This window comes from Neophocaena asiaeorientalis, unplaced genomic scaffold (assembly GCF_003031525.2).
Source record: "Neophocaena asiaeorientalis asiaeorientalis breed wild unplaced genomic scaffold, Neophocaena_asiaeorientalis_V1.1 scaffold449, whole genome shotgun sequence".
Taxonomy (NCBI): Eukaryota; Metazoa; Chordata; class Mammalia; order Artiodactyla; family Phocoenidae; genus Neophocaena; species Neophocaena asiaeorientalis.
This window is the reverse complement of record NW_020175027.1, coordinates 1605576-1631453: the sequence shown is the minus strand read 5'-3', so window position 1 is coordinate 1631453 and position 25878 is coordinate 1605576. Positions and strand designations below refer to the sequence as shown.

At 41.9% G+C, this 25878-nt stretch overlaps 1 protein-coding gene across 1 annotated transcript; it reads left to right on the top strand.

Annotated features, from left to right (window-relative positions):
* The first annotated feature begins 19338 nt into the window (after nucleotides 1-19338).
* Nucleotides 19339-25139, top strand: SPATA31F3 (SPATA31 subfamily F member 3). The gene is given in 5 exon segments (XM_024762949.1): nucleotides 19339-19482; nucleotides 19974-20019; nucleotides 20562-20622; nucleotides 21581-22095; nucleotides 24679-25139. Coding segments are annotated over 5 exon segments (1227 nt in total).
* The last annotated feature ends 739 nt before the right edge of the window (nucleotides 25140-25878 follow it).

Genomic DNA, 25878 nt, shown 5'->3' with positions numbered 1-25878 from the left:
ATGACCCTTATAAGGGTACAATCCCATTCATGAGGGCTCCACCTCCATGACCTCATCTAATCCTAATTACCTCCCAAAGGCCCCACTTCCTAATACCATCGCATTGGGGTTAGGGTTTCAACATGTGAATTTGTAAGGGGGTCATAAACATTTAGTCCATACAGAGACATTTGATAACCTGCAAATCTGATTGTTTCAATCCTCTGCTCAGAGTGCTCCAATGGATCCTAGTGCCAGTAGCACAAGTCACTCATTATTTATTGGTTTGCTCATATTATTTTTTTCATTCTTTCCATAAATATTTGTTGAGTAGCAGTCTGTGCTAGGTGCTGGAGATGCAGCAGTAAAGAAGACAGATAAGGGAGACCCACCCCTCTTGGAGCTTGTATCTTGTGGAGACAGACAATAAACAAATCATTTAAATGGAGGTGGTATTTTAATAATAAACTAATGTGGATTTGTTTCACAGACATCCTAACCCCAATCATGTTTCCCAAGTCCAATCGTATTCCCTTGTAGCCATCCCACCAGTATGTTCTCCACCATAAAGAAGAACCATATGATAGAGGGGAAACTCCCTCCAGAGAAAATGATGAAGTAAAAGAAAGCACTTTCATTGAGAGTAGGGGTATGGAGGTGGGAGGATGTTACAGAAATATTCAGATAGTGCGAAGGTGATCTGAGACCCTTTGAGCCTGATGGCAGGTACAAACCTTGGAGAAGCTCTGTGTTTGATGTGGAGGTGCGGAAGGGGAGAGTAGGCAACGAAGGAACGTCTGTGAAGGCAAGCGTCTGGGTAAAACTCCTCCCAAAATGCTGCTCGTTCTCAGTGGTCTGTATTTAGAATGCAGAGATTCAACAGTCCCTGTGTAGCCCTAGAGTACTGTGAGGACAGCAAGACCAAGGGACACCGGAGCCACTGAGATGATGGCCGTAATGGAGGTTGGTGGTGGTGCTTGTTGATCCCAAGTGGATTCCAGAAAGACAGAAACTAACAGTCAGGGGTGGATTAGAGATAAACAGGGTGAAACAGCTCAATTGAAGACCAGCAGAAAAAGAGTACGGAGGGCTTCCCTGCTGGCGCAGTGGTTGAGAGTCCACCTGCCGTTGCAGGGGACACGGGTTCGTGCCCCGGTCCGGGAAGATCCCACATGCCGTGGAACGGCTGGGCCCGTGAGCCATGGCTGCTGAGCCTGCACGTCCGGAGCATGTGCTCCGCAGCGGGAGAGGCCACAACAATCAGAGTCCTGCATACTGCAGGAAAACACACACACAAAAAAAAAACAAAGAAAAGAAACAAAAAAAGAGTACGGAGACCAGCTGTACTCCCATGTTTCCAGGGAAGAGTAGTAGACACTGTGTTTGAGAAGCGGGAGGGGGAAGGGAAGAACACTCCTATGAGGGCTGAACTTCGAATTGGCTTAATACTTACCAGAAAGTGACTATCACATGTGAAAAGATCAAGGGGCAAAGGAGAGAATGAAAAGAAGCCTGGACTGATAGGAAAAGTTTAGCTCATGAGAGTCTTTTTTTTTTTTCTTTTTGCCACAAAGCAGAAGCATAATATTTGTCAGTTGATTAATGTTTTAAAACACAAGGTTCATGATGCCACGCCCCTACTTAAAATCCTTCAATAATTTTCCATTACATTTAGAATGAATCCTAAATCTTTAATAGGGCCTAAAAACCTCTATGATATTGTGGCCCTCCAACATCTTGTAGTACCGCTTCATTTTAATCTCACCAGTCAGAATAATAATAAGCTAATATTTACTGAACAATTACAAACACCCTATGGGGTAGGTATAAATGAGGAAACCAAGGTCCAGAGAGGTTATGTAACTTTTCCAAGGTCACACAGCAAGTTGGGGGCATAGCTGGGATTCAAACCCAGGCCATTTGACTTTGGAACCTGGGCACTTCATCACTACACTGTACTGTCTGTTTCAGTTCCTCATAGTGCAAGTGCTTTCCCACTTCAACCCCCTTGTGTACATTATTCCCGGTCTAAAACGTTCTTCTTCAAATAAACTCACTCTTTCAGTTTCACCCTAAATGTCACTTCCTCTGCAAAGCTTTCCCTGATAGCCATATCCCAAAGGTTAGGTTACATGTCAGTCCTATACACAATCAGGATACCCTTCTTATTCCTAAGTAGCACTTTTTGTAATTTTATATTTATTTTGTGTGATAATATAGTGCTGGTGGGAGGTTGGGTCAAAAATTTTAAACTTGAACACATACACCAAAAAAAGTAGCTTTAAAAAAAAAACCTGACCTGAATTCCCTGGTGGTCCAGTGGTTAGGACTCTGCACTTTCATTGCTGAGGGCCCGGGTTCCATCCCTAGTCGGGGAACTAAGATTCCACAGGCTGCGGTGCTGCCAAAAAAAAAAAAAAAAAAGCTGATCTAATCTTACTTTTGAGCCCCAGCCCCCTTGTTTGTATTTCTGACTTGTTTTGAAGAGCATTAGGAAAGTCCTTATATGTATAGATAAGTGGTTGTAAAATGTAACAATTTATTTTTACGTACTGTCTTTCAGTCTCAGGATTTTCTTCAGTTAAACAGAGCCATTAGAGAAGTTTTATTCCAATTTTTGTAAGACTTCATAGTTTGGTATAGTTTCCAGTGTGTTAAAAATTAGTAGAGGGCTTCCCTGGTGGCGCAGTGGTTGAGAGTCCCCCTGCCAATGCAGGGGACACGGGTTTGTGCCCCAGTCCGGGAAGATCCCACATGCTGCGGAGCGGCTGGGCCCGTGAGCCATGGCCGCTGAGCCTGCGCGTCCGGAGCCTGTGCTCCACAATGGGATAGGCCACAACAGTGAGAGGCCTGCGTATCGAAAAATAAATAAAAAATTAGTAAAGGGCCCATTAGAGAGTGCATGCTATTGTGTATTTATTTTAAAAAAGTAAAATGTTTATGGATAAAACAGGGCAATGGGCTTGCATGACATCATGCTTATAATTGAAACTAGTAGTCCCAGGTAGAGTATTTGCTGGTGCTAGGGGTTAGGTTCCAGGGGCTGATGCTAAAGTGTGTAACTTACTGAAGCAGCAAAGAACAGGATGATTAGGAAGAGTTATAAAGAAAGTTTGTAAGAAAAACTGAGAGTCAAGCTGAGAAGCCAAAAGCAGTTGAGACATCTGGTGGCAGGATCAAGGCTGAAAATGAGAGAAAAATGAGAAAAATGCACATACAGGTTTTTGTGTCATCAGAGGCTTTCATTTCACTTAGGTAAATACCTGGGACTGGGATAACTGGGCTGTATGGTAAGTCTGTTAAATTTATAAGAAACTGCTAAAATATTTTCCAAAGTAGCTATACCATTTTGCATTTCCACCAGCAATGTATGAGAATGAGAGTTCCAATTGTTCTACATCCTCATTGGCACTTGATAACATCAGTTTTTTGTTGTTGTTTTGGTTTGGATTTTAGGCATTCTATTAGGTTTATAATAGTATCTCATTGTGGCTTTAATTTGCATTTCCCTAATGACTAATAATATTGAACATCTTTTTACGTGCTGATTTGTCATCTGTGTATCTTTCTTTGGTTAACTGTCTGTTCAAGGCTTTTGTCCATTACAAAACATTACAGATTATTTCCTGTTCCTCTACATCCTTGCTAGCATTTGGTGTTGTCAGTGTTCTGGATTTTGGCCATTTTAATAGGTGTTTAGTGGTATCTCATTGTTTTTTGTTTTTGTTTTTAAATTTAACATCTTTATTGGAGTATAATTGCTTTACAGTGTTGTGTTAGTTTCTGCTGTATAACAAAGTAAATCAGCTATATGTACACATATATCCCCATATCCCCTCCCTCTTGTGTCTCCTTCCCACCCTCCCTATCCCACCTCTCTAGGTGGACACAAAGCACCTAGCTGATCTCCCTGGGCTATGCAGCTGCTTCCCACTAGCTATCTATTTTACATTTGGTAGTGTATATATATCAACGCTATTCTCTCACTTCGTCTCAATTTACCCTTCCCCCTCCCCGTGTCCTCAAGTCCATTCTCTACATCTTCATCTTCATTCCTGTCCTGCCCCTAGGTTCATCAGAACCATTTTTTTTTTTTAGATTCCATATATATGTGTTAGCATATGGTATTTGTTTTTCTCTTTCTGACTTACTTCACCATGTATGACAGACTCTAGGTCCATCCTCATTGTTTTATTTCCTTGATGACATGTGATGTGGGGCATCTTTCATGTGCTTATTTGCCATCTGTATATCTTCTTTTGCCCATTTTAAAATTGGGTTGTTTGTTTTATTACTGTGGAGTTTTGAGAGTTTTTAATATATTTTGGATAAAGTCCTTTGTCAAATACCTGATTTGCAAATATTTTCTCCCAATTTGTGGCTTGTCTTTTCATTCTCTTAACAGTATCTTCCAAAGAGCAGAAGTTCAGAATTTTGATGAAGTACAATTTATCAGTGTGATCTTTTATGAATCTTGCTTGGATAGTATATTTAAAAACTCTGTTCCTAGCTCAAAATCACAAAGGTTCTCTTGTGTTTTCTTCTAAGAGTTTTAGTATTATACATTGCCTTTAGGTCTGTGATCAATCTTGAGTTAATTTGGAGTGTGTGAGGTATAAGTCGAGAATCAGTTGGTCTTTATTGTGAGGGGGGTGCAAATGGATGCACAATTATTCTGGCACCATTTGTTGAAAAGACTTATCATTTCTCCATTGATTTGGCTTTTCACTTTGATCAAAAATCATTTGTCCATTTATGTGTTGGATCTATTTCTGGGCTCCCTGTTTTAGGAATTGACTATTATTTTTTCCCTAAAGGGCCAGATATTAAATAGTTTAGGCTTTGCAGGTCAGATGGTCTCTGTTGCAACTACTCAACTCAGTTATTGTAGCATGAAAGCAACTATAGACAACCTGTAAACGAAAGTAAAATCAGCTATATGTACACATATATCCCCATAACCCCTCCCTCTTGTGTCTCCCTCCCACCCGAAGTGAGAGCATGACTATGTTCCATAAAACTTTATTTTCAAAATAGGCTGTCGGTCACATTTGGCCCACAGGCCACAGTTTGCCAATCCCTGCTCTATTCTGTTCCATTGACTTTTGTGTCTCTCTTTTCTCTAGTACCACACTGTGTTGGTTACTGTAGTAAGCCTTGAAATCAGGTAATGGGAGTCCTCCACTTTACTTTTCTTTTCTTCAATTTTTTTGGGTATTCTTCTTTCTTTGCTTTTCCGTATAAATCTATAAGAAATCCTGCTGGGAATGTACAGATCAGTTTGGGGAAAGTTGAACCATTAACTAAATTAAATTTTCCAGTCTTTAAACTTAATATGTCCCTTTGTTTATTTGGGTCTTCTCTGATTTTTTTCATCAGCAATTTTTTTCCATCAGCATTTTGTAATTTCCAAATATTTGGGGATTTTGCAGAAATCTTTCTAGTCATTAAATAATGATTTGCAGTTTAATTATTTTATGATCAGACAATATACTTTGTACACTTTTAGTTTTTAAAAAATTGTTAAGGTTTGTTTTACGGCCCAGAATATGGCTTATCTTGATGAATACTCCACGTGCGCTTGAAATGAATGTGTATTCTGCTCCTGTTGGGTGCCGCGCTCTATAAATGTCAATATGGTCAAGTTGGTTGATAGTATTGTTCAGGTCTTCTATATCCTTGCTAATTTTTGGTCAACCTGTTACAGAGAGAAGGGTATTTAAATGTCCAGGTATACTTGTGGATTTGTCTCTATCTCTTTTCTGTCAGTTTTTGCTTCATGTATTCTGGAGCTCTGGGTTCTTAGGAGCATATACATTTAAAATTGTTCTCTTCTTGGGTAGTTGTCCAATTCTTCACTATAAAAGTTTCCTCTTTACTGCTGGTAATTTTCCTTGTTCTGAGGTCTGCTTTTTCTGACATTGAAAGAGCCAATCCAGCTTTCTTTTTGATTAGTGTTTGCATTATCTATCTATCTATCTATCTATCTATCTAGTAGGTTTCTTGAAAGCAGCATATTGTTATATAGTTTGGTCTTTTAAAAATTGAATGTGAGAATTTGTTTGTTTTAATTGGTATGTATAGACCATTTATATTTACTGTGATAATTGAAATGGTTAGACTTAGTTGTACATTTTATTATTTTCCTGTTTGTCTTTGTTTCTTGCTCCTCTTTCCTGGCTTCTATTGGAATTTTTTGCATATTTACTAATATTCTATTTTAACTTATTTACTGGCTGTTGGCCATGTAGCTTTGCATCATTTTTAGTGGTCGCTCCAGTGATTATAATATATAATACATACCCAGCTCTCACAGTCTATTTAAATTTAATATCACTTCGAGTGAAACACAGGAGCCTTACAGCCACAAAGCTCCCTTTATCGTGTCCCTTTATCAGTGTCTTATGTATTACATCTATAAATACAATGTTGTAATTGTTGGTTTCAACATTCATACATATATTAAAGTACTTAAGAGTAGAAAAATAGTCTGTTTATCCTGATATTTACACTTTATTTTGTTCTTCCTTAATTCCTGAAGTTTCAACTTTCCTTCTGGGATCATGTCTCTTAGGCCTGAAGAACTTCCTTTAGAATATCTTTTAGAGCAGGTCTACTGGTGACAGATTCTGTTAGTTTTCTTTCTTATGAGAATGTTTCTAGTTCATCTTAATTTTAAAAAACTTCTAAAATTAAGACATAGTTGAGGTACAATATTATATAAGTTACAGGTGTACAACATAGTGATTTATAATTTTTTTTAGTGATTTACAGTTTTTTAAGGTTATACTCCATTTATAGTTATTGTAAAATATTAGCTATATTCCCTCTGTGTTTGTATAATATATCCTTGTAGCTTATTTATTTTATTTTATTTTAATTTTTTTTAAACTTTATTTATTTTTGGCTGCGTTGGGTCTTCGTTGCTGCGCGCGGGCTTTCTCTAGTTGTGGTGAGCGGGGGCTACTCTTCGTTACAGTGCACGGGCTTCTCATTGCGGTGGCTTCTCTTTGTTGTGGAGCACGGGCTCTAGGTGTGCGGCTTCAGAAGTTGTGGCACGTGGGCTTTAGAGTGCAGGCTCAGTAGTTGTGGTGCATGGGCTTAGTTGCTCCGTAACATGTGCGATCTTCCCGAACCAGGGCTCAAACCCATGTCGCCTGCATTGGCATGCAGATTCTTAACCACTGCATCACCAGGGAAGTCCCTGTTTTGATACATAATAGTTTGTACTTCTTAATCTGCTATCCCTATCTTGCCCCTCCCCACTTCCCTCTCCCCACTGGTAACCACTAGTTTGCTCTCTATATTGTGAGTCTCTTTCCTTTTTGTTATATTCACTGGTTTGTTTTATTTTTTAGATTCCACATATAAGTGATACCATACAGTATTTGCCTTTCTCTGTCTGACTTATTTCACTTAGCATAAGTACCCTCTAAGTCCATCCATGTTGCAAATGGCAAAATTTCATTCTTTTTTATGGCTGAGTAGTATTCCATTGTATATATATACCACATCTTTATCTAGTCATCTGTTGATTGACACGTTGCTTCCATATCTTGGCAGTTTGAACACTTGGGTGCATGTTAGTTCATCTTCATTTTTGAAGGACATTTTAGCTGGCTATAACATTGTGGAATTTTGTGGGATCTTCCCGGACTTGGGCATGAACCCGTGTCCCCTGCGTCAGCAGGTGGACTCTCAACCACTGCGCCACCAGGGAAGCCCCCTATATGGTTTTTGATGAGAAATTCAGTCATTCAAACTGTAACGTAGTATTTTTCTTTTTTTTTTTTTAGTTAATTTTTATTGGAGTATAGCTGTTTTGCAATGTTTTGTTAGCTTCTGTTGCACAGCAAAATGAATCAGCCATACATGTACATATATCCCCTCCCTTTTGGATTTCCCTCCCATTTAAGACACCACAGTGCATTAAGTAGAGTTCCCTGTGCTATACAGTATGTTCCCCTCAGTTGTCTATTTTATGCATAGTATCAATAGTGTATATGTGTCAATCCCAATCTCCCAATTCCTCCCACCCCACCCCTTTCCCCCTTGATATCCATACATTTGTCTGTATGTCTGTGTCTCTATTTCTGCATTGTAAATAAGGTCATCTGTACCATTTTTCTAGATTCCACATATACATGTTACTATATGATATTTGTTTTTCTCTTTCTGACTTACTTCACTCTGTATGACTCTGTAGGTCCATCCATGTCTCTACAAATGACCCAATTTTGTTCCTTTTTATGGCTGAGTAATATTCCATTGTATATATGTACCACATCTTCTTTATCCATTCATCTGTTGATGGACATTTAGGTTGCTTCCATTACCTGGCTATTGTAAATGGTGCTGCAATGAACACTGGGGTGCATGTGTCTTTTTGAATTATGGTTTTCTCAGGGTATATGCCCAGTAGTGGGATTGCTGGGTCATATGGTAGTTCTACTTTTCGTTTTATAAGGAACCTCCATACTGTTTTCCATAGTGGCTGTATCAGTTTACATTCCCACCAACAGTGTAAGAGGGTTCCCTTTTCTCCACACCCTCTCCAGCATTTATTGTTTCTAGATTTTTTGGTGATGGCCATTCTGACCAGGGTGAGGTGATATCTCATTGTAGTTTTGATTTGCATTTCTCTAATAATTAGTGATGTTGAGCATCCTTTCATATTTTTGTTGGCCATCTATATGTCTTCTTTGGAGAAATGTCTATTTAGGTCTTCTGCCCATTTTTGGATTGGGTTGTTTGTTTTTTTGATATTGAGCTGCATGAGCTGCTTGTATATTTTGGAGATTAATCCTTTGTCAGTTGCTTCATTTGCGAATACTTTCTCCCATTCTGAGGGTTGTCTTTTTGTCTTGTTTATGGTTTCCTTTGCTGTGCAAAAGCTCTTAAGTTTCATTAGGTCCCATTTGTTTATTTTTGTTTTAATTTTCATTATTCTAGGAGGTGGGTCAGAAAAGATCTTGCTGTGATTTATGTCAGAGTGTTCTATGTTTTCCTCTTAAGAGTTTTATAGTGTTTGGTCTTAAATTTAGGTCTTTAATCCATTTTGAGTTTATTTTTCTGTCTGGTGTTAGGGAGTGTTCTAATTTCATTCTTTTACCTATAGGTGTCCAGTTTTCCCAGCACCACTTATTGAAGAGGCTGTCTTTTCTCCATTGTATATTCTTTCCTCCTTTATCAAAACTAAGGTGACCGTATGTGTGTGGGTTTATCTCTGGGCTTTCTATCCTGTTCCATTGGTCTATATTTCTGTTTTTATGCCAGTACCATACTGTTTTGATTACTGTGGCTTTGTAGTATAGTCTGAAGTCAGGGAGCCTGATTCCTCTAGTTCTGTTTTTCTTTCTCAAGATCGCTTTGGCTATTTGGGTTCTTTTGTATTTCCATATAAATTGTAAAAATTTCTGATCTAGTTCTGTGAAAAATGCCATTGGTAATTTGATAGGGATTGCACTGAATCTGTAGATTGCTTTGGGTAGTATAGTCATTTTCACAGTATTGATTCTTCCAATCCAAGAACATGGTATGTCTCTCCATCTGTTTGTGTCATCTTTGATTTCTTTCATAAGTATCTTATAGTTTTCTGTGTACAGGTCTTTTGCCTCCTTAGGTAGGTTTATTCCTAGGTATTTTATCTTTTTTTGTTGCAGTGGTAAATGGGATTGTTTCCTTAATTTCGCTTTCTAATCTTTCGTTGTTAGTGTATAGGAACACAAGAGATTTCTCTGTATTAGTTTTGTATCCTGCAACTTTACTTAATTCATTGATTAGTTCTAGTAGTTTTCTGGTGGCATCTTCAGGATTTTCTTTTTTTTTTTTAACTTATTTTTTGGCTGCATTGGGTCTTCATTTCTGTGCACAGGTTTTGTCTAGTTGCTGCGAGCAGGGGCTACTCTTTTTTTTTTTTTAAAGAAGATGTTGGGGGTAGGAGCTTATTAATTAATTAATTTATTTTTGCTGTGTTGGGTCTTCGTTTCTGTGCGAGGGCTTTCTCTAGTTGTGGCAAGCGGGGGCCACTCTTCATCGCAGTGCACGGGCCTCTCACTATCGCGGCCTCTGTTTTTGCGGAGCACAGGCTCCAGACGCACAGGCTGAGTAGTTGTGGCTCGTGGGCCTCGTTGCTCCACGGCATGTGGGATCCTCCCAGACCATGGCTCGAACCCGTGTCCCCTGCATTAGCAGGCAGATTTTAAACCACTGCGCCACCAGGGAAGCCCGGGGGCTACTCTTCATTGCAGTGAGCAGGCTTATCACCATGGTGGCTTCTCTTGTTGCAGAGCATAGGCTCTGGGTGCTCAGGCTTCAGTAGTTGCAGCATGCGGGCCCTAGAGCACACAGGCTTCAGTAGTTGTGGCATGTAGGCTTCAGTAGTTGTGACACGGGCACAGTAGTTGTGGCTTGTGGGCTCTAGAGCTCAGGCTCAGTAGTTGTGGCACACGGGCTTTGTTGCTCCGTGGCATGTGGGATCTTCCCGGACCAGGGTTCGAACCCATGTCCCCTGCATTGGCAGGTGGGTTCTTAACCACTGTGCTGCCAGGGAAGTCCCTTTAGGATTTTCTTTGTATAGTATCATGTCATCTGCAAACAGTGACAGTTTTACTTCTTTTTTTCCAATTTATATTCCTTTTATTTCATTTTCTTCTCTGATCGCCATGGCTAGGACTTCCAAAACTATGTTGCATAATAGTGGCGAGAGTGGACACCCTTGTCTTCTTCCTCATCTTAGAGGAAATACTTTCAGTTTTTCACCATTGAGAATAATGTTTCCCATGGGTTTGTCATATATGGCCTTTATTATGTTGAGGTAGTTTTCCCTCTATGCCCACTTTCTGGAGAGTTTTTATCATAAACGGGTGTTGAATTTTGTCAAAAGCTTTTTCTGCATCTATTGAGATGATCATATGGTTTTTATTCTTCAGTTTGTTCATATGGTGTATCACACTGATTGATTTGCATATACTGAAGAATACTTGCATCCCTGGGATAAATCCCACTTGATCATAGTGCATGATCCTTTTAATGTACTGTTGGATTCGGTTTGCTAGTATTTTGTTGAGGATTTTTGCGTCTATGTTCATCAGTGGTATTGGCCTGTAATTTTCTTTCTTTGTGATATCTTTGTCTGGTTTTGGTATCGGGGTGATGGTGGCCTCCTAGAATCAGTTTGGGAGTAATCCTCTGATTTTTTGGAAGAGTTTGAGAAGGATAGGTGTTAGCTCCTCCCTAATCTTTGATACAATTCACCTGTGAAGACATCTGGTCCTGGATTTTTGTTTGTTGGAAGATTTTTAATCACAGTTTCAATTTCATTACTTGTGATTTGTCTGTTCATATTTTCTGTTTCTTCCTGGTTCAGTCTTGGAAGGTTGTACTTTTCTAAGAATTTGTCCATTTCTTTCAGGTTGTCCATTTTATTGGCATATTGGCTTGTAGTACTCTCTTATGATCCTTTGTATTTCTGTGATGTCAGTTGTAACTTCTCCTTTTTTATTTCTAATTTTATTGATTTGAGTCCTCTGTGTAATGTAGTATTTTTCTCTTGTTGTTTTCAAGATTTCTTTATCTTTGGTTTTAAGAAACTTGATTATGATGTGTCTGGGCATGGTTTTCTTTTAATTTGCCCTGTTTGGAGCTCACTGAACATTTTGAATTTGTAAATTTATGACTTTTATTAAGTTTGAGCAATTTTCAAGTCATTTTTCTGAAATTATTATGAAATCCTTACAATTCTAGAACTCATAAGGATATATTAGCTAAAATTATATTTCCAGATCTTTAACCTTAAGAGCTTAATCATTAAACAAATGATTAAGTTAATTAAAAACCCATCTTTGGATACCTGAACTATTTCTAAGAAACAGATGCAAAAATACTGCTCACTAAATATAATTTTGATTTACTCTCATTTCTTGGAATGGCAGTATATTAACAAATATGTAAAAATATGCAAATTCACTGGATGATTATTTGCTACCTCAGTTTTCTTAAGATGATATGTAGTAGATGCCCATGGAAATACTAGCTAAATCACTCTTGCTTTTCTGTCTTCTAGTTTTCTTCTATGTCTGGAGAAAAGAAAAGCTTGTTACTTTAGTTAAAGATGATCATTAATATAATTGGTTGGCTATTATAGGCATTTTTCTCTGTTTCTTCAGTAACTAGAACAATGCCTTTAACATACACCAAAGCACCCAATTAAAATCTGTTGAATCCACCATGGCAGTGAAGATAAACGCCTAAGATTGAGCCTAAAATATCTTTACAACAAGAAGTACCCCTTTCGCAATTTAAAAACATTTGTTTTCTGGGGTATGGGTGGGGTATGGTATTAGCTCCATAAGTGAGAAGAGAAAGGAAAAACTTACAGAAAGACAAAATTCCAATAAAGAAATTAATAGGTCTGGGAGGATAAGAAAATAAGACACCAAACGAAAAAAAAAAATCCAAAAAGAGGACTAAATTGGGTGAAAGGAAGGACAAATGAAAAGACATAGAATGTGATGGATAAAACATAGCAGTTTGAAACACTAGCCTTTTACCAATGAATGTTTTATTATTAGAAAAAGAACTTCCAAGGTCAATAGGACAATCAGTTATCAACTACTTAAAATACTAATGATATGTAGGAGTTTCACATTTGGGCTTTGGACAGAGGTCAGCTCAACAGCTTCTCACTCCCTTTCCTCTCTTTCTTCTCCTTCTCACCTCTACTCCTTCCTCTCTCTTTCCTTCCCATTCCTTCAGGACTGCATGTGCACACACCCACAAAGATCAAAAAGTCTGTAGAGAAATGCACGCATGCAGAATTTATACCTAGAAACACATATGGTCAGATTCAGGAGACCCATCTACACAGTTCATGTCCACATGATGCAGAAAAACACATCCACAAGGAGATATCTACTACCTCAGTTTTCACACAAAGACCAAAAGAAATCTAAACCTCACTTCATTGAGATCGAATATATACAAAATAAAATGTACCCATAGTAAAATAAATATTTCAGGAATCCTTCTGTTATTTCCACATATCATTACACAGAGGCACCAGCCGCTTTATCCATGCTGACTCCTGCATGTGGATCACTCTCTTCCAATTCCACGTATTAAAATCCTCTGTCTTTTTCAAGCACCAGTTTAAATGCCATTTTCTACAACATGGAGCTTTCCCAGATCACTTCAGCCAAAAATAACCTCTCTCCTCTTTAGAGGAGATTTATATAGTAGTTTACTGTACCAGGCACATTCTGAGATATTTTGAATGTTTCTGTATAACTAACTGTTATTTCCTACTTTTAAGTTATCGGGATTCACTTATGGATAACATTTATTACTCTCCCCCCCCACCCAAATGCTTTATTCAATAAATAGCCTTTGATAGATACTACTCTGTACTAATGGGAAAAAACTGAGGCACACAGAGGAAGGTAGCTCAGACTGAGAAATAGTGGTGCTGCTCTCCTCTGCGGGAGGCCGGGGATTGTGGTCTTTGCAGCAGCCTCGTGTTTAGAATTGCCCTCCCTGCCTCTGCAACTGGTCAGGAGAGTGGAGACTAACTAGGAGGAACGGAAAGGAGGGAGAACTAGGAGGAACGGAAAGGAGGGAGAACTAGGAGTCAGTGTTCCTCAGCTGTGCAAGTAGAAAGACTACATGTTGTCAAGGTTCTCTGAGCCAGTTGGTTTCCTGAAGAAACCAACTGTATTTAAACTGAATTACCAACTGAAATTAAACTGAAAGGAGGCTGAGTCATAAAATCATCATGCTAATTTACGAATTTATATTGAGAAATACAATCCCGAGGGACCTGGAATACTCCTACATGCTAGTCAGGTCATTCTCTTCGTATAGGTCAGGTTCATTTACACTGTAAGTTACATTCTAGTCAGAAGGCACTTGATGAGCCTGTAATCAAGCCAGGCGTGTGAATGGGATAGTCTCAGATGCTAATGTCACTGGGCTGTTGCCCCTGGGGGACATACCTGATGAGAAGTAGGTATGACCTGGACGACATTGGACACCTTTGGACCCAGCCTTGCTCTTTCGCTCCTGTTTTAGAGTCCTTTTATTACTGTGGCCCTTCTTTTCAAAAACAACTGGACATGTGAGTAGTCTGCAGTTTCAAACATCTTATAATCATATGTTATGTCCATTTCCTCTCAACTTGATTGAATTGAAGGTTGCAAGGCTTAGTGGAGTTTAGAAACAAACTTTTTATCCATCACTAAGTTGCTACGTGACCTCAGACTAGTGTTACTTTACTTACAGGTGATTCAGTTTCCTCCTATATAACATGGGATAACAGTACCTGGGTCTGGTTGAGGGTAAGGACTGAATGAGGTGATGTGTGTAAAGGGCCTGGCACATAGTACTTTTTCTCAGTCAGGGTCAATTCTCCTTTCTTCCGTGTGTTCCTGAATTCTTAACTTGCATTTACAGATCACTGTCTAAGTTAGGTCATTGCCAGAGATGGCCAAGCTTACCTATTATAGGAGAATTTTTTTTTTATAACATCACCCACAGATAGTTGTTTCAAATTTCATCCAGCAATCCCACTTCTGGTTATATATCTGAAGGAAGTGATATCACTATCTACAAGAGATAGCTGTACACTCATGCTCATTGCAGCATTATTTATAATAGGTAAGACATGGAAACAACCTAAGCGTCCATTGACAGATGAATGGATAAAGAAGATGATATCATGGAATATTTTTCAGCCATAAAAAAGAAGGAAATCCTGCCATTTGCAACAACACGGATGGCCCTTGACAGCATATGCTAAGTGAAGTAAGTCAGACAGAGAAAGACAAATGTTATGTGATCTCACTTATATATGGAATCTAAAAAAAACACCAAACTCATTCAGACAGAGAACAGATTGGTGGTTGCCAGTGTCAGGGAGTGGGGATGGGAGAAATGGATGAAGGTGATCAAAAGGGACAAAATGCCAGTTATAAGATTAATAAGTTCTGGGGGTCTAATGTATAGCCTGGTGACTGTAGTTAATATATTTGAAAGTTGCTGAAAGAGTAGATCTTAAAAGTTCTTATTATAAGAAAAAAATTATAACTCTAAGGTGATGGATGTTAACTAAACTTATTGTGGTAACCATTTCACAATACTTACATACATCAAATTATTATGTTGTTTCCCTTAAACTAATACAATGTTATGTGCCAATTATATCTCAGTAAATCTTGGGTGGGAGGAAGAATTGTTGCTCTTTGGAGGCCATTTGCTCCCCAATACACACCCCAAAGCCCAGTGCTCTATTGCTTGAGGATTATTTTTGACACTTATTTAATACATAGATTGAAAGACTGTGCCCCTAGAGATTCTGATTCATTAAGCCTGGGGTGAGGCCAGGAAATGTATATTTTCACAAGCTTCCCAGTGATTCTGATGTAAGGCCAGGATTGAGAGCCACTGGAACAGATGGCCTTTTAAAGTTCCTGAAACGGAGTCCTCGGGACTCATTGGGTGGGCAAGTGCTGCCCTCTAGTGCCCCTAGATGCTTGCTACACTTCTGTGTAGCGTAGTAACCTGCTGTGAAGCGCTGGTGGTCTTGCAGATACTACTCTGGAGTGTGTCCAACTCTTCCTGTCCAACTCTTGGGCATTAATAAAAATGCTAGCATATAAAAAATGTTGCTTCTGAATGGAAGCAGCTATACCTCTGTCCCCTCTGTCCCTGAGACATCTAAGGTATTCACTAGTGTTTTCTGAGAATGAGACACAGCAAAACTCCTAAGTAAGGCTTGTGTGGAGGGACAAAATCACATCAGTGTCCTGTCAGGAATTTTCTTTATCGGGCTGTGATATGACCCATGGTGCATATGAATCAGTAATCATGAACAGTTTCCTGAAGAAATTCTACTATTACAGTAATTGTGGCACTGTAGCATTATCATGCAAGCAGGGTCCAGCTTTAGCAAGTTTTCTAGAAACAGACGAATCTGAATCCTTTACAGTTGTGTAGCCCTCCAGAGTCCACAGAGACCTTTGATGTACTTCATCTCCCTTGTTTGCCGTTCACGATAAACCATGAGGCAGGAAGGGCAAAGCTGAAGGTCCATGCCCACATCATTAAAAGCAACAGTGGCCATCATCAAAAAATCTACAAACAGTTGATGCTGGAGAGGGTGTGGAGAAAAGGGAACCCTCTTGCACTGTTGGTGGGAATGTAAATTGATACAGCCACTATGGAGAACAGTATGGAGGTTCCTTAAAAAACTAAAAATAGAACTACCATACGACCCAGCAATCCCACTACTGGGCATATACCCTGAGAAAACCATAATTCAAAAAGAGTCATGTACCACAATGTTTACTGCAGCTCTGTTTACAATAGCCAGGACATGGAAGCAACCTAAAGTGTCCATCAACAGATGAATGGATAAAGAAGATGTGGCACATATATACAATGGAATATTACTCATCCATAAAAAGAAACTAAGTTGAGTTATTTGTAGTGAGGTGGATGGACCTAGAGTCTGTCATACAGAGTGAAGTAAGTCAGAAAGAGAAAAACAAATACCGTGTGCTAACACATATATATGGAATCTAAAATAAAAACAAAACAAAACTGGTTCTGAAGAACCTAGGGGCAGGACAGGAATAAAGATGCAGACATAGAGAATGGACTTGAGGACACGGGGAGAGGGAAGGGTAAGCTGGGACGGAGAGGGAAGGGTAAGCTGGGACGAAGTGAGAGAGCGGCATGGACATATATATACACTACCAAATGTAAAATAGCTAGTGGGAAGCAGCCGCATAGCACAGGGAGATCAGCTCGGTGCTTTGTGTCCACCTAGAGGGGAGGGATAAGGAGGGTGGGAGGGAGATGCAAGAGGGAGGGGATATGGGGATATATGTATACGTATAGCTGATTCACTTTGTTATACAGCAGAAACTAACACACCATTGTAAAGCAATTATACTCCAATAAAGATGTTTAAAAAAAAAAAAAAGACAGTGTGTGGACTTCCCTGGTGGTGTAGTGGTTAAGAATCCACCTGCCAATGCAGGGGACACAGGTTCGATCCCTGGTCCGGGAAGATCCCACATGCCACAGAGCAACTAAGCCCGTGTGCAACAGCTACTGAGACTGTGCTCTAGAGCCCACGAGCCACAACTACTGAGCCCGCGTGCCACAACTACTGAAGCCCGCGCGTCTAGAGCCCGTGCTCCGCAACAAGAGAAGCCACCGCAATGAGGGGCCTGCTCACCGCAACGAAGACCCAACGCAGCCAAAAATAAATAGATTAAATAAATAAAGAAAAAAGAAATGATCCATTAAAAAAAGAAAAACGATAGTGTGTTCATTACATGAATGTGCCCTTGTTTAGGAAGACGCTGATCCCACTGTCGTATCCACATAAGCACCCTCCGTCAGTGGGTACCAAGTCAATAAGTAAACCAGTACTAAAAGTCTGCTCTGCAGAAAGGCATAAGATTGTCATTTGACTCTACCTCGGCTCTGAGACAGAGGAGCAAGGGTGGGTAAGTTGCTATAGAGCAGTTTGCAGCATATGGTTTTAACAGTTTAGTGGGATGACAGTGGCTGTGGATTATCTGTTAAGTAAATAGTATACTCGTTGGAGCTGGTGCCAATGTTGCCAAATTTGGTGATTTTGTCTGGGGCAAAGAGGTCAGGCAAATGGGAGACTAAGCAGTGTTGCAGCAGTAGCTGCAGGAAGCAGGAGCTGGTTGTGTAGGACATATAGAGTCCTATGCACCTCCTCTTCATCCCATTGGTAACCCTGGGGTTCTGGGGATGTCCGAACGAGCACTGGACCTATAAGACTGAATGAAGTTTATTAATTACCTACATTCATAGTCCAGGGAAGGAGGACCCCAAGTACCACGCAGTGCCATACCGGGTCAGATTAACAGGAGACTGAGAACCTTTGCAGCAGCATAGAGGCCGGCAGCAGCTGCAGGAAGCCAGAGCTTGGTTTGGTAGGAATAACACCAGTAATAAAAGATTCAAGCCACTTTGTACGTATCTTGATCTACTGCTAAAAAGCTGATGCAAGATGCTTTTTCACTGATTATTGTTAACCTGTCATTCAGTGCTCTTTAGTTGGAAAAGTCTTCTCATTCCTGTATTATGGAATTTACAAGTTCAGGAAAGATGTTGAAATGGCTCAAATTCATCCCGTCTTCACGGTGAGACTCTTCTTAAATTATCTTAAATGTAAGAATCTATTTTGTATTTATTTTGTTCTGTAAAAAAGGACATTTAAGAAAAACATTCACTAATCCATTATTTTGCCAAATTATTTTCAGAATATTCTTCCTTATAGGTAGCAAAAAACCCCCTCATGCTAACAATTGGGTTTTCTTGGCCTTTTGTTTTTTAAATTGTGGTAAAATATACTCAATATAAACTTTACTATTTTAACCACTTTTAAGTGTACTTGTCACTGACATTAAGGACATTCACAGTGCTGTGCAACCATCACCACCATCCATTTTCAGAACTTTTTCATCATCCCATACAGAAACTTTGTACCCATTAAATAACTCCCTACATCTCTCTTTCCCAACCCCTAGTAAGGCTGGTTCTTGATTCAACTCTTAATAAGGTGGGTTCTTGATTGTGAATTAATCTTGTCTTTGAAACTAGGTTTTTAAGTGTCTTGAGAGCAGACAGGTAACATAACTCAAATGTTTTTGTACCTTTGACACTGTCCAGCTTAGGGATGAGACTGGGAGGACTCCTTCTTTAACTCTTCAGTAAGTTATTTAAAACAGAAGCTATGTCCTTTCTTTGTCACATTAATCACTGTTCTTTTCCTGAACCTCTTGATACTGACTACCTGTTGCCTGTGGCATCAAAACCTTCACTGTCCAAGACTTAACAAGACAATGTGTGCCCTGTCCTCTTGTGTGTTTTCTAGTTATCTTCCCAGCACAGGTGATATAGTTCATGGAGTTCCTTTGTAGTAGGAGGAAGAGAGACAGTAGCCACTGTCTCTGTTTTAGGGCATGCAGTGTACATAAAGACTCAGTTATCTGGGGATAGATGCCAGACTGTTATCTGAAAGAAGAAGACTGAGCCAACAGGATATAGAGAATACAGCATGAAAGAGTATTTGCTTCCTGTGACTTGGCACTTTTAGGCTCAGGCTTTGCACTGTGTCACATGAGTTTCTCCTAGACAAATAAAGGTCTGTGATGCTATGCATGATGGGAAACAGGAGGGCTTTGTGATGCAGTCTACTGGTCTGGTTCTGTGCTCTGTGGAGCAGAGATGATAGGTCTAGAATTTGGAGGCATTAGGTTCTAAGACCCTGAAAGCCTAGGAAGCCTAGAAAGGGGGATGGCTAGTGAGGTTTAGATTATGTTGAGGCCTACCTTTATTCTGTGGGATGTTGGATATCCTCTTTACACTTATGGTTCCATCATCATTATTGCATTAATTATTTGGCAAGTGAGAAAGAATCACCAAGATTTAATATTGGGACCTAACAGGAGCTGCTGCTGGGTAGGGAAACACTATGACTACAACTGAACCAATTAAGCCTTAAACAAGGTTTTATCCCCTCACTCTCTCTTGTTACCCTTAACCCCTTACTCCTGTTTTTTTTTTAATGGTATAAGTTTCCTCACTGGATCCCAGAACAGCTTCATATTTGGGTGATTCCTCTGGTTGGTGGACATTTAGGGCCTTGGATGGCTAAGGTCCTTTGGCTACTGTACCACCATTCCTCCCTTTCTCTTGTCTTATCCTGATCTCTCCACAGAACTTGTTCAGGGAATGGGGGTGGAGGTATGGTGTATGATGATCCTAAAAATGAATCAGAAATAAGAGAAAGGAAATGATGGTGTGAAAAAGGTAGAGTAGCAAAAAGAAAGGTAGGAGAATGTGTAAAATTGGAACACAGAAAAAGCTTGGGAAATATTTGCAGGTTTTGTCTCAGTTTAGACATGAAAAGAAGAGAGCACCCCAGCTTCACACTGTCTTTTGCCTTTAAGCATCACCAGAGAGTCAAACAAAGGGCTAAAGATAAAACTTCAAGAGGTAACGTCGCAGTCTCTGCTCTGACTTCTCTCCACTGTGGATGAGGCTCCCATGAACCCTGTCCCTCAATGACCCCTGGTGCCAGGCACCAGGTGCTCTAACCACTGAAGGCCCAATTCCCCAAGTTGACAGATTCTCCCAGAAGACTTTTTTGGGTGGGAAATCAGAGCCTGGGAATGTTCCAGAATTCTCCACCTTACCCCTGGGAGTGAAGAGGAAGTAGGGGAGTGAGGAAGTAAAGGCTCTGTCCTTAACTGTGTCATTTACTAGTTTTATGACCCAGTGGACGTCACTTCAGCTCTCAGTCTTGTTATCCATAAAATGGGCATGATGATGCTGTCTCACTCACAGTGTGGTTGTGAAGGTCAAAGGAGATTAGGTCCAGGAGAGCACATCATACCTGGTTAAGTTGTAGTCAGACATGCCTCAGAGCACTGGCTGTTGGGGTTTGCCGTCTCCTGTCATTCAGAGGTCTCCAGCTTCCTGTAGGATGTCCCTGAATCCTCTCCCGTTCCATGTAACACTGTCTGCTGGTTTCTCAGCTAGGAGACTTTCCCGGGAAGAAGCTGAGAAGCCGTGGGAGCTGCTCTCTGTCATGAGAAGGTGATCTCTTGCTCTTTGCAGTCTCCCATCTCCCAGCCTGGCCTGTGATCATTTCTCCGCTTGGCCTGGGGCAGGGTTGGGGAGGAGCATAATGGCTGGGACGTAGCCAGACACAGTGGAGTCTGGACACTGGTTGGGGGTTCCCAGAGGAGAGGGTGGGATCAGACGTCTCAGGAGACAGGAGTCCTGCAGTTCTGCTCTGGGCTAGGCTCACAAAGGTCCTGGAATTCAGGATTTGACTAGTGCAGGATTTAAAACTACATGGGTTTTCACTCAACCACAAGACAAGGATAGATAATTAATTAAGTGCATAGATCAGTCATCATTTTCATATTCTCTTTACAGCTAGACCCTTTCAAGGGCAGACCCCTGGACCCTGCTGACGTACCTCCTCTGGTTTTGTCTTCAGGGAGGCCAGTTCCTGGGACAGCCCTCAGGCAGGAGCTTGTCATATTGTCCCCCTCTTAAGATCTCTAGAGAATAGGGATTGTCTTCCAAGAGATGTTGTGTATGCCCTGTAATCCCCAGAATGCAGAGTTCCCACAAGGACCTCTGTAGCCCCAAACGAGGCTGACTCCAGGTTCTATCTGGTGATGTTCCTGGTGCTGCGCCATCAGCTAACCATTGGCTCCCCCATCTGCCTGGTTGCCTTCTCCTAGTTCAGCTACTCAGCACAGGTCAGCAGAGAACTCACCCACCTCCCAGGCTCTCAAGGCCCTGCGTTCCTTTCAGTTGTCTGAGACTTTGCCCAACAAGCCCCAGGCTCTCAGTCCAGCACACCATAACTTGCCAAGTGACATTTCCCTGGGAAGAAAAGTAGATGAGTAAACACCCAGTGGGTGCAGGCCTCAGAGTTTACAGGGCTAAGGGGAGCAGTGTCAATCTCCAGGCCACACCCTTGAAAAGAGGCAGATGTCATTCCATCTGTAACAAACGGTTGCCATGTTTCCCTTCCCAGCCAGGGCTGGCTTCCTCAGGAGGGGAGCGTGCGGCAGATCCTGTGTACAGGTCCCTGCTGCCAAACCTGCAACGCTGTGGCTGTGGAGATTCAGCAATTGCTATCGGGTGAGAACACCCTGACCACCACTACTTCTTTGGGGACATCGCAGGGCTCCTCTTGCCTAGAGGTTTTGTCCACGTCCAGTCTCTCTTTTGAGCAGAGTCAGGATTCCCTGCACTCCAAAGAGCTTTCGCTTCCATCAGCAACCCGCATAGTGTCATCACTAACAAGTCAGAAATCCTTAACCCAGTTAGTTGCCAGGTCAGCCACTAAGTCAACCACCAAGTCTGCCAGTGCAGTCAGCATCCACGAATACTGGGCGGACGACCAGCAGCTAAGGCAGGAATGTCAAGGGCCAGAGGTACCCTGGGACGTGGGAGCTCTGTCTTCTTCAAGCCTTGAAGAGCCTAGGATTCCTGTGAACCAGCAAGACAAGAAGAAGAGCAACTCTGAATGTGTTCCAGAGAAATAAGGCCAGCAGCCCTTGAATATCTGATTCCCTTTCTTTCCCTGAACCCAAAGCTCACAAACGTAAAATACCCCATGACCTTTCATTCCCTTCATCTCATGTTCCTTTGTCCCCAAATCCCTGATGTATCTTTAAGTATGTGTATATAAATGCATGCATTTCTACACCTGAGGGCTCCCAGGATCTGTGGAAGATTCCTGTGGCAACTTACGTCACACGGCCCCCAAATTTTCCAAGCCTGGGGGAAAACACTACCATTTCTTTCATCATGAATGCTACCTCTAAGGCCTCTGTTGAAAAGATGGGCTTTTATCTCCCTGACCTGGGGTTCATGGGAGGTAAGCAAGTCCACCCAAACTTTCTGTTTTTCACGGATACACTATGGATCCAGTGCAGATGTCACTGCAAACAAATCCCAAACTCTGTGACTCTGGCTCTACCCTCTATCATCTTTCAGTTTATAAGTGGTCTCTGTCCATTGCTTGGGGGTCATGCTGAGGCCTCAGTGTCCTGTCTGCAGCAGAACACAGCTACCTTTCTATGGTTCCTCTTTTATGCACATTGAGTCCCTGGTCCACCCCTAGACATCTTTGCCACAAAAGTGGAGCCTGGTTTCTTTTTCTTCAATGATTTGTTAATCTCCAAACTGTCTAAAATTTCCTCTTACCTCAGTTAGACCCACCTTCTTCCCACATACCTGAATTTCGGCTTCTTTATCTTTCTATCAACAAGCCTATGTCAATGTCCCATTTCTGACTCTAGCCAAGTGTGAAGCCTTGCAGTGGCACCTTCACTTCAAAGGCAGCTCCAGCTTCTGTGGGGCTTGCCAGCTGTTGCCCAGAGATCTCTGTAGATGCATAGAACCATACAGCATAAGCCCTGAGACATGCTGAAGCCTGTCTCCTGAGACTTAGGGGCCTACCTGTTTGGGGAAGCCCATTTCAGTCCTCAAGAGCAAGGTAGTATTTTCCTGGAGCATGCCCTGAGCTGGTGGAGTTCCACCTTCAGAAGTGGTTGATTTGGCCGTTTGATTTACCATTGCTGGGGTCTGCCCCAGAAGATCCAGCAGTCCATCCAGTTGCTTCTATCCCCTGCTGACCAGCAGCCCCTGCCCCAGTGCAGCACACTGACCAGGGTGAGTGTCCCCTAGCCTGCAGACCCAGAGGCCAGAGGGGATAGTGGCCTCTTCTGATCTATTGTGGCCAGTAGTGCCAGCCCACAGTTGCTTCCCAGGCCATGGTGATGTTGTAGAGCCATATTGGCTAAAAATATGAGAGGATCTGCTAGGGGATTGTCCCTGCCCACATCTGCAGCGGTTGGGACTCAAATCACTGGGTCTGCAGAATTCCAGGGGCCCTGGCAGCAACTCGGCTCTCTTGCACCCCGGAAAGTAAGTCCTTAGACATAGAGGCAGCAATCAGTCCCTACATGGACTAGGAAGTGACACCCTGAATACTGGCAGGCCTTAACTAGCAGCAGTAAGCCTCACCAGATGGTGTTACTGATCACCTTGATTAGCACCTACCTAGGTGCCCTCCCAGGGAGCCTTTGAGAAACTGGAGACAAGTTTTGGCCTTCCTGTCAGAACTGTGGGCTCTTTGTACTGTGGCACTCTCCAAGGCTATGGCCCTGGCAATCACTAGCCAATCTCCAATCACAAAGATGGTGCCTGGGCCTGTTGGGGGCCCAACAGAGTCTCTGGCTCAATCTCATGTAGGCAGCAGTGTATAAATCCTGTGCAGTGCAGCAGAACCAAAAGCAAGCTAGTTCCAGAGCAGTCCTAATGGTTCTTCCCATGGGCCTCCAAGATCTCACAGCCCAGTGGGGACATAACAGAGGCCCAGGTGCTTGTGTTCAGCTGGAGGCCAGTGTGAACAACCCCTGCCTGGAAGATCCCTGAGCCCCAGGCCTCTGCAAAGGTGAGAATAACTCCCTGCACCAGCAGGGAGAACAGAGGACCCAGGGAAACTCAAAGCATCAGAGAATCACAGAGAAGGGGGTGCAGCGCCGAGTCTCTCTCCAGCCAGAGAGAACATCTACCCTGCCAAGGTTCCAGTAGGGACACTTCTAAGTAGAACCCCCAGAGCCCCTGACTTCCCAAATGTATCTCCAGGATCTTTCTCAGGTAAAATTTTAGTTTGGCCAGGATGGTTGTGTTGAGTGAGTAGGGACTAGCAAGGATCTGTCTGGATCTTTAGAGCCACCATCTCCATCCTGTCAGCTTAGTGCCCCCTGTCAGTACCTTCACCAGCTTCTCCCTTTACCTTGAGTTCCTAGAGCATCCTCCAGGATTCCTTGGGACAAAAGGACCAGATAAGAATAGTCTGTAAGGCTGTTAGGGCAAGTTGAATGACCTCACCCAAACAAGGATTCCTGAGAATGTCAGATCTGGAGTGTTCAGGGCTTAAAGGGCCAGATCTTACAGGACCAACTTACTGGCCCACATTTTGCAAGTCCAGCATTTAAAGGAGCCACATTTTTCAGATCCAAGCTTTGCAGGGCCAAAATTTGTAGGGCCACACTTTGTAGGGCCAAGAGCAGGGTCTGGTAAAGACAGTCCATACTCACAAGTGCCCTACCCTTACAGAAGCTGCAGAAGCTGGACTGGGAAATAAGATGAAGCACTTTACACACTGGATTAACCCCAAGGTGAAAGGTCAAGGGCATAAGGAATCCATTCTCCTCTCTAAGGATGAGAAGGTAGCCAAAACCAAGACAGAAAATGTTGAGAAGAGACCACCTCCCACCAAATGCCCTGTGAGGGGAGCTCAGTCTGAGAAGGAGGAGGAAGGAGTGGCCTTCTTTGATGCCCTCCAGTGCCTAGACAATGAGTTCCAGTGACACTCCCTTCAGTCCAGCCAATCCTGGTTCCTGCGCCTTTCCTGCAACAGCTCCAAGCACTGTCCTCAGCTGACTTGTGCCACTCAGCCAGAAAATCCATCCCATGTCTCAACTCTCACCTCAGCAGAAGGTACTTGTCTATACAAGGAGAATACCCAGTCCAGGAAAAAGGAGTTCATAGGTTCCCAAACTTCTGCATCCTCCTGAAGAAGGCTGTCATCATCATTGCCATTAATATGCAGGTGAGGCAGGGCCCTCTCCAAATATACTGTGTACCTCTAAGCAAAGAACCACCTGTTTGTGCCTCTTTGTTTTTAATGTGATATGTGATGGAGAGAGTAGAGGAGGTAGATTGTACTTCCCATATGGTATGGGAGCTTAAACCCATTTTACAAATGGGCCAGCATTCCACACAACTCTTTCAGCTCCACCCTGGACTGTGGATAAAGGGACTTGAGCAGAGAAGGGAGACCCTCGTCTAAGGTGCGCTGAAGGTAAAGATCAGGCTTGACTTCTGTCATGGCTTCCCGTGTTGTCTTTGGGCCCCAGAGGAGCAAAGTGTGCATGATGTAGTACAAGAAGTAGTAGCCAAGAATCCAGTGCACTTTTGGCCCACAGGCACAATTCATTGATAACTTTTATATATTCCCACAATCCGGAGGGAAGGTTTTTAGAGGAGTGTTAACAGTGCTTCATTCTTGAGGAGGTGCTTTGTGTTTATCAAAGGCACATAGCTAATATGATAGATGTCAGAAGCAATTGATAGAATCTCCCCTCTCTGCACCCTGTTGTTATTGATTAGATTTTAAGGGGTAACCCATCTGGGAGCTTGCTGTAGCCCTGTTACCTGTTTGACCCCCCACTGCCTTTCAGCTGCATGGAATAAATGCCTCCTAGAACGAAAATCAGTTGATGATAATGTCTCCAAAGAGTCACAATAAAAATG